General features: G+C 50.9%; 2 protein-coding genes across 3 annotated transcripts in view; one reads left to right on the top strand and one right to left on the bottom strand.

Annotated features, from left to right (window-relative positions):
* Window positions 1–1,818: 1,818 nt before the first annotated feature.
* Window positions 1,819–4,463, top strand: LOC114583631 (acetylgalactosaminyl-O-glycosyl-glycoprotein beta-1,3-N-acetylglucosaminyltransferase-like; the record flags this gene model as incomplete). Its single annotated transcript, XM_028704918.2, has 2 exons — window positions 1,819–2,224; window positions 3,764–4,463. Coding segments are annotated over 2 exons (834 nt in total), but the record flags the coding sequence as incomplete, so codon positions are not given.
* A 665-nt stretch (window positions 4,464–5,128) lies between these two features.
* Window positions 5,129–9,202, bottom strand: part of SRRT (serrate, RNA effector molecule) — a 34,478-nt gene continuing 30,404 nt past the window's right edge. For both annotated transcript variants that reach the window (XM_077916764.1, XM_077916765.1), the window contains exons 17-20: window positions 8,189–8,339; window positions 6,497–6,586; window positions 5,563–5,659; window positions 5,129–5,412 (exon numbers count right to left, since the gene is read on the bottom strand). In XM_077916764.1, the coding sequence (XP_077772890.1) occupies window positions 5,337–5,412; window positions 5,563–5,659; window positions 6,497–6,586; window positions 8,189–8,339 (414 nt within the window). In that variant the 3' untranslated portion in view covers window positions 5,129–5,336. The remainder of the gene's footprint in view (window positions 5,413–5,562; window positions 5,660–6,496; window positions 6,587–8,188; window positions 8,340–9,202) is intronic.

Below are 9,202 nucleotides of genomic sequence, written 5' to 3'. Positions count from 1 at the left end.
TTTTGCCAATTTCACAGGTGTCAAGTACCAGGAGTACATCATTTTCATTATATTTTTTTTCAGGGTGGCACATGCTGTCAATTTTAGACTCTCATTCCACAAACCCACGCATCATGCTCGATATTGTACCCAAAATCCATTGCCCATTTCATCACCTCCTTTGTTCGTCTTTGGTGTACCATTCTAATAAAAAAATTGTACATTTTGGATAATAATTTGGTCCTGCCTTCCAACAATTCAATTTGAAATCTGGAATTTTTTTTTAATCATTAAATCCTTCTTTCTTATCACACATAAACACATCATTCACTTGGTGGAATTGCAGCTATCCTGTTAACACATCCTCAATACAATTGTAAGGCTTTAATTTCCAACCTCTGTTTTCATTAGGATCTCTTCATAGGTAACCCACCTTCTGGGGAGACCATTCCACAAGGGGGGGGGGGGGCGAGCCACTGCAGAAATGTGTCTCCGCATGGAAAGAGCATACAGAGAAGGGCCTAACTCAGTTGACCAGCGCAGAGTCCGGGTCGGTTTACATGCAATGGAACTAGACAGTTCAGAATTTGCAGAATTAGTGCAGAATTTGGTTGCAAACCGGAGCAAGACGGTTTGAGCATATTGCACCGATCCTGGCCCTACTGCACTGGCTACTGATCAGTTTCCGGGCCCAATTCAAAGTGCTGGTTTTGACCTACAAAGCCTTAAATGGCTCAGGGCCGCAAGACTTCAAGGACCGCTACTTTCCATATGAACTGACCCCTGAGATCTTCTGAGGCCCTCGGTCACGTGCCTCAAGAGGTCCGGAGGATGGCAAGGCGAGAACAGGGCCTTCTCTGCAGTGGCTCCCCGTCTGTGGAATGCTCTCCCCAGGGAAGTTAGTCTGGCGCCTTTATTATACACCTTTAGGTGTATAATAAAGTGCCAGGCAAACACGTTCCTTTTCAACCAGGGTGATCCGGTTGACATCCTATGCCCTTTGAAAATGTGGTGTTTTGGCGAGGGGGGTGGCTATTGGCTTTTGTTTTCATAAGGTATTTTGTGTTTTTTTAAATTAGGTGTCTTGGCTTTACTTTGTGAACCGCTCTGAGACCCCCGGGTATAGGGTGGTATATAAATTCAATTAATAATAATAATAATAATAATAATCATCATCATCTTATCGTGGCAAAATGGAAGAGTAATGAAATCCCCTCTATACAAGATCGGATCCAAAAGCTGACAGAATATGCCGAATTAGACGGTCTATCAGAAAAAAACAAAGAATAAATCAAAACAGGAATTTGTCTCAAAATAGGAGGTTTTCAAAGAATATTTGAAATATATAGTAGTTTAAACTCTGTTGCAGCATTCGAGGAACTTCAGTAATAGTTGCAAGGTAGATATAAGAATTAAGATATATTTAGAAAAAGTTTAATTATGATAAAAGCGTGTATTTCGTAATACGAAATTGAAAAATGGAATAGACGGGATTTTGGGTCTTTAGTGTGAAGACCAATTTATTACGTGTCTATGGTTATTCCTGTGTGAAATTTGGTATTTGTGTTTTCTCTTTTCTTGTTGTATCAATAATAATAATAATAATAATAATAATAATAATAATAATAATAATAGCTGGTCCTTGTGGTCCCACAAAACTAAGTATTGAAGAATGGTTTCCCGGCTCTCTGCAGGCTTCCTCAACTCCCCTTCCGAAGGACCCTCCACCTGGGGGTCGCAGTGGGGCTCCTGGTCTCCGCCATCCTGTACATCGGCCTGACCCACTGGGAGAACATCTTCGCCCGCCGCAGGTCCGTCGTCCTTCAGATGGGCAGCTGCCGCTTCCAGCTGGACCTCGGCGTCCACCTCGCCCTGTACCCGCACCTGCAGCGCTATCGTTGCCGGGAGCTGGTCTCTGAGGACGCCTGGTGCCGCGGCCCCTGGCCTGCCCCATTGCTCCTCCTGGCCATCAAGTCGCACCCGGCGTCCTGGGAAAGGAGAGCTGTCCTGCGCCGCACCTGGGCCCAGCAGAGGCCGATGGACGGCTTCTTCCTCCAGCCCGTCTTCCTGGTGGCCACGGCCTCCGAAGACAGTCTGGCCCAGGCGCTGAGGCAGGAAATCCAAGTGTTCGGGGACGTCCTGTGGTGGGACTTTGGGGAGTCGCCCCGAAACCAGTCCCTGAAGGAGCGCTGCTTGCTGCAATGGGTCCACAACCACTGCCAGGGAGTGGCCTATGTCTTCAAAGGTGAGTGGGTGCAGGTGAGGTTGGGGCATAGCTGTCAGCTTACAGATTTGAAAATAAGGGACCAGCAGCCTCGAAAAGAAGGGATCAGCAGCCAAAATAAGGGATTTTCCAAGCACAGGTATGTTCAACTTCTGAGCCAAAGGCAGAAAGCCCAGCCAGCAGCCAAACGAAGCCTCAAGCTGTGGTCCCCACAGCGCAGCAACCCGGCAAAGGGGATGCAGCAAGGAAAACCGCCGTCACCTTTCCGCTGGGAAGCGCTGAGCAAAGGCGAGTCCCCAGGCAACGTGGCCGATTTGATCGGCACAAGGCATGCAAGCTCCACCCCACCAGTCGTTCTCAGACTCCTTATTGGGTGAGCAACGCAGCCAAGCAACACAGCTGGAGCCTCCCTCCTCCCTGGCCGGCAGGGAGGGAGGGAGAGGAGCTGCTTCCTTTGAAACCCGGGAAATTTAAGGGACATCATCAATAAGGGACAGCAGCGGGACACAGCGCTGGGATAAGGGACTGTCCCACAAGATAAGGGACGGTTGACAGCTATGGGTTGGGGGGGGTGAGGAGGGGCCACACACCTGTTTCTTTCGGGGTTTGGTCTTTTCTTTCAGTGGAGAATCCTGAAAATTGTAGCATTGGAAGGGACTAGTGGACGCTTGGGTTGTGGACGCGATCCGTGCAGGAGGCACGTTCGCAACCTGCGGCACATGTGGGTTGTGATTCGGCGCTTCTGCACATAGCGTGATTTAGTGCTTCTGCACATGTGCGACTGACAAACTCCCTTTTTTTCCTTTGGGGATATTGTGCATTTACCCTTATCCAGTTATTGATGCAGAAAAGGAACATTGCGAAAAGCTACAGGGAACCATGCAGAGGGCCTTCTCAGTAGTGGCGCCCTCCCTGTGGAACGCCCTCCCATCAGATGTCAAAGCGATAAACAACTACCTGACATTTAGAAGACATCTGAAGGCAGCCCTGTTCAGGGAGGTTTTTAATGTGTGACATTTTAATGTTTGTTTAACTAAAATGTTTAACTAAAATACAATAACCTATTAAACATTAAAAGCTTCCCTGAACAGGGCTGCCTTCAGATTGCAGCGAATGACGACATCTTTGTGAACCCCTATGAGCTGACACAGTACCTGAAGGACCTCCCCAGAGCGTCCAACTTTGCAGTTCGAAAGCACGTCAAAGTGCAAGTAGATAAATAGGTACCACTCCGGCGGTAAGGTAAACGGCGTTTCCGTGCGCTGCTCTGGTTTGCCAGAAGCGGCTTAGTCATGCTGGCCACATGACCCAGAAGCTGTACGCCGGCTCCCTCGAGATGAGCGCCACAACCCCAGAGTCGGCCACGACTGGACCTAATGGTCAGGGGTCCCTTTACCCCTTTACCTAGGGCTTTCAAGGTCAGCACTAACACTTTGAATTGTGCTCGGAAACATACAGGAATGGTACGATGTTAAAGAATTCCAAATAAAACAATACCCCAATGGTAGGAACCATGCTAACGGGAAACCGAGCGCTAACCCTTATGTCCTGCCGTTGCAGCGAACGACGACATCTTTGTGAACCCCTATGAGCTGACGCAGTACCTGAAGGAGATCCCCAGAGTGTCCGACTTCATCCACGGGAACCTGGCCAACGAGGAGCCCGTCGTGAGGACGGGGGACGCCGCGGTGCCCTGCCTCCTCTACCCGCTGGAACACTACCCGCCGTTCATCACGGGGGGAACCATCCTGCCCGGAGCCTTGATCCCGGAGCTGTACCGAGTCTCCCTGCAGCTCCCCGTCTTCCCTCTCGACGAGGCGTATTTGGGGTTCCTGGCCTTGGCGGCCGGCATCACCCTTCGCCACGAGGGGCGCTTCCAGGTGCGTGGCGTCGTCAAGGACGAGCCCGAAGCGTACAAGGAGTCCCTGACCATCCACGGGGTCTCGATGGAGAGGATGGAGGAAGTGTGGAAGGAGCTCTGGGAATGAGCCAAACGTTTTAGGCGCACCCCCAAGGGGATGGGACCTGAATTAGGTACATACCCCAGTTTCATGGTTTGGGCTCAGGTGTCTAGGGTGCCCCCCATCCCCCACAGAGGGGCTGGCCGGTTTAATAGCCTTCTTGTTCAGAGTTCTTTAAAGTTACCCGGGTTGAACGGTGGCGTTGCGACAGCCCAGAAGCCTCCCTTCGCTCCTCAGAGTGGACTTGGAGCAGATAGAATCCAGGAATCATCCATTTTGGTCCCATTCCCCCCCTCCTGATGGTGGAGCAGGGCTGGGTTCAATTCTGCACTGCTGCAAGTGCCTGCTCCTGGTGAGGAACGGGCCCCCGCTGCTGAAGCAGCAAGATTCAACCCCTGATCGACAGGCACGGGTTCAAATCCTGCTCAGTTTGGCTGCGGGTTCGTGTGTCCCGTCTTCCAAGCTGCAAATGTCATAAAGCCGACACAACAGGGAGGGCCAGATTTTTCCTCCCATCGCTAGGCAGTCCCTGTCAGAGGTGACGCCTGCTTGCCCAAAAAACAGGCTTATCTTTCTCTGCCTGCCCAGTACCACTCGCTGGAGCAGCTCAGATAGATAAAATCCTAACAGGAAGAAGCTCTTTGCAAGAGCTGATCTTTCTTCAGGGGCAGCTTGGAAGCCCCCTCCTCTTTTCAGGCTCCACAGCCCTCGCAAGGGATTTCGGCGTGGGGTGGGGTGGGGCTGGTGACCCGTCAAATCAGGCAACATCACGATGGACAGGTGGGTTGCCCCCCTTCCCCGCGTCGAAGTTGGCCTTGCGAGATTCGGCTCCCAGAGCCCAAAACAGGCTCCCCCGGGCAACCCCTACCTTAAGGGGGGGGGAGAGTCAATTTTTACAGAACTCCGGAATTAAAAGGGCGAGATAGGCGACCCAACTAAACCCAGGAACGCCACCCCGAAACGGTTTTCAAACAGGGACGTTTATTGAAATCTCGTTGGAAAAGTTAACATGAATACCCATAAAAGGACACAGCATTTGGGTGGGTGGAAGAGAGACTAACACACGGGTGGGCGGGGGGCAAGCAGGATTGAGCGGCTTCATTTTTTTTAAAAAAAGAAAAGCTGGGGGGGGGGGCAGAACTGAAACCCAACTTGGCAGGACGACTCCCGGCTCAAAAGAAATCGACGTCTTCCGGGGCGTCCAAGTCTCGGTACTCCACGATGGCCCGTGGGTCGCCTCGCACCATCCTGCAGAGAGAATTGGGGGTGAGATGGGGGTGCTGGGGCCCGGCTGCGCCCTCTCTGACCCCCCTGTAAGGCACAGCCCCACACCCCTCCACAATGGGTCTGCGGCGGCCCATTTCTGCTCTTGCTTGAATTAGATACACGAACTCCTACCTGTTGCGTGGTTTGTTCAGGTAGCCGCCCTGCCCTCGGAAGGTGTCGTAGTTCCCCCTGCCGGCGGCGTATGGGGTCGGCGGGTAAGGAGGGCCCCCTGTGAGAGACCAAAGGGGGGGGGGAGATCATCAGAAACTGACACACTGTGTTATTATTGGGGTGTCTTTGGAAGGTGCCGGGAGGGTTTTCGTTTCTGTTGTAGTTGATAAAGCTGTTTTAAGTACACATGTTATTAAACTGTTCGTTCCGAAACAAAAATTAATGTGTTTGTTTTTCATAAGAAAGAAAGAGGAGCCTGGCTGCATCAGGCTAATAATAATAATAATAATAATAATAATAATAATAAATTTTATTTATACCCCTCCCTCTTCAGCCAAGAGCCAAGATTTATACCTCAGCCCTCCTCAGGGCGGCTAACAACCAACTTAAAAAACAAGATTAAAATACAACATTAAAACGTTAAAACATTAAAATAAAGCCTCATCACAGGAGAAGAAAGGAAAAAAGAAAGAGGGGAGAGGGAGCCAAATTGATTCTAAGCCACAGGCGAGGCGGAACAACTAGTCCAACATCCTGTCCTCACAGGAGCCAACCATTTGCCCCAATGAGAAAGCCACAAGCAGGATTCGAACCCAAGAGCCACCCTCCACTCTCGAGGTTTCCAGAAACTGGTAGTCAGCAGCACTGCTGCCTCTGACTGTGGCGGCAGAGCGGAGCCATTGCAGCCAGTAGCTGTGAATAGCCCTCCCCTACACGAATTCGTCCAGTCCTCTTGTAAAGCCATCCCAGAAGACAGCCGTCATTGCCTGTGGAATAGCGTTTCCTGCAGGGCTCCCCTGGACAAAGCCTGCTCCCAGGGCAACAGCACTGCTTGCTCCCCGGTGCCCCCTTGTGGGGAGGCCTCGCTAGGGCTGTGCCAGGAGCTTTTACGTACCTCCGTATCCCAGGATGGGCAGGCGGGGCTGTCCGTAGGGCAACAATCCCTGGGGGGCCTGCGGAGGGTAGGGCAGCCCTGGAGCCAAACCTGCAAGAGGAAGAGGGAAAGTGTAGTGTTCCCAAAATTTAAATTAATACAATACCCACGAGGCTTGACCAGCAAAACCCTGGGAAGAGATGCCAATAATAATAATAATTCCTCTCCACCCCTCGGCCCAGGTCGTTTTATTCACAAAAGAACTTTTTACACAGTGTTCATAAGAACCAATCAGATTTCCTATGAGCATTTCAAAAAACCCCATGTGGGACAAAGTTAAAACTACAAAGAAACTATTTCCTACTTGAGCATGCATATGTCGTTCAGAGTAAATAAAAGAGGAATAAAAGGAGGAATGCATTCAGCAAAACCCCGGAGGTCACAAACAGGAGAGACAGAATGGCAGTATTCGCCATCTCCTTGTGAACTCTCTTCCTGGCCCTTAAGATCTATCTAAAGATTAAACTACATCAAAGTAACCCACTATCCTTATGTACTGAGGATGCCTGATGAAGCAACTGGCCTGTGCTTCAGAATGCTTATACGTGCCTGTCAGCAAATGGCAGAGATGCAGAGGCTTGTGGGATTCGATCAGGAACTATTGTCACTGCATCAAACCCAGTCAGCGCAATGCTTTCATTGCGGACACAATGGCTTGCTTCATTTTTTATAATTCCTCATAGCAATCCCACCTGACCCCCACACTCTGGATATCTGCACCCCTACAGAAAGCACTGCGGTTGCTGCGGGAGAGAGGCAGAAGGGATGCTTGGGGAGAGGAAGAGAGCTGCTGCGTCAGGCCAGGGCCCCCCTCCGTAGTCCAGCATCTTGCTCTCACTCTGGTTTTTAAACCGCTTTGAGGTTTTTCCTTACGAATATAAGAATAAATACCGTATTTTTCGCTCCATAAGACACACTTTTTTCCTCCTAAAACGTAAGGGGAAATGTCTGTGCATCTTATGGCGCGAATGTGTGGATGATCGCTGGCTCCCTTTCCAGCCCTGCCCCCTTGCCCAGACCTCCATTGTTGAATGTTCTGCAGACGGAGGCTGTTTGTTTCCCCAACGACATGGGACTGGCTGATTAGATTATCTGTCTGGAAACAGTAGAAACGGCTCCCTTTCCTTTCCTATAGAAGCTGCAGAACTGTGAGTTGAACCCCATAAAAACAGGATTTTTTCCCCTTTGCAAAGTAAGCTCAACAACTTTGAGCTGATCCTCAAAAAAGGGGGCTTTCCCCCTTTGCAAAAGAAGCTGCACAACTGTGAGCTGACCCCCCCCCCACAAGGCTTTCCCCCTTTCCTCCTCTAAAAACTAGGTGTGTCTTATGCTCAGGTGCATCTTACGGAGCGAAAAATACGGTACATTGTCAGTGGCAACACATCTGTCTCGAGAGACAACGGAGTGTGCCTCCGGAGGTGAAGCCAAACAGCTGGAGAATCGCAGCGCCTGCTGTGGCTGCAGAAACCGGCAACTCGTAACTGCTGCCTCCTGCGTTGTTTTCGCTGCATTAGGAGCCCCGGAGCGCCCTCTCCCAATATAAAAATATTGTGGGAAACGAGCACGATCTGAGTGTGTCCTCTTCTGAAAAGCACCCCTGCGCCCTGTGGATTTGCTGATCCCCCTGGTTCTGCCTGTCCCCCTCTGCCTTACCTTGTCCTGGGGGCTGGTTGGGCTTGAGCTCCGGCAGGGCAGGCCTCTTGGCGTCCATGAGGAAGTTGTTGAAGAAGGACACTTCCTTCTTCACCTCCTCGATCTTCTCCGCATGCTTGTTGAAGATGTGCTTGCGCACAAACTCTGGGCCCTGAGAGAAGAACGAGAGCGATGGAATCGGGGAGTCCGAAAGGGAGTCCCTGAGCGTCATCTAGTCCAACCCCAATGCAGGAATCGCACCTGAAGAAACCCTGGCAGGTGGCCACCCAACTTCTCTTTATCAGCCTCCAACGAGCCTCCCTTCCGAGGGAGTCCGTTCCACTGTGAAACATCTCTCACTGTCAGAAAGTGCTTGCTAAGGTTAAATCAGAATATCTCCCTTTGTGCAATCGGAGTCCTTTGGTTCAGGTCCTGGCCTCTGGAGCAACTCACTCCATTTCTCGTGCATCAGCCTTCAGGTATTTGATGAGAAAGGCTCTCATTTCCCCCTCAGTCTCCTCTTTTCCAGGCTAAACATCCCCACTCCTTCCTCCTAAGGCTTCCCAGACCCTTGATCATCTCAGTCTCCCTCCTCTGCACATCTTCCAGCTTCCATTGTAACTCGCTCTACGTGGGGCTGCCCTTGAGACTGACCCAGAAACTTCAGCGGGTGCAGAATGCAGAAAGCGAGACTCCTTACGGGGTCCTTGCCACAGGATCACATTCACCTGATGCTATACCAGCTGCACTGGCTCCCGGTGGAGTACAGGATCAGGTTCAAGGTGATGGTTTTACCTTTAAACCTTTAAATGGCCTAGGACCCTCATACCTACAGGACCGCATCTTCTGGTATGTCCCATGGAGGACCTTACGGCCTTTAAACAAAAACATCTTGGAGATCCCAGGCCACAGGGAGGTTAGGCTGGCCTCAACCAGAGCCAGGGCTTTTTTGGCTGTGGCTTCGATCTGGTGGAACACTCTGTCACAAGAGACTAGGGCCCTGCGGGACTTGACATCTTTTCGCAGGGCCTGCAA

This window comes from Podarcis muralis, chromosome 13 (genome assembly GCF_964188315.1).
Source record: "Podarcis muralis chromosome 13, rPodMur119.hap1.1, whole genome shotgun sequence".
In the NCBI taxonomy this organism is placed as follows: Eukaryota; Metazoa; Chordata; class Lepidosauria; order Squamata; family Lacertidae; genus Podarcis; species Podarcis muralis.
Note: the sequence above shows the minus strand (reverse complement) of the source record. Positions and strands in the feature narration are given on the sequence as shown.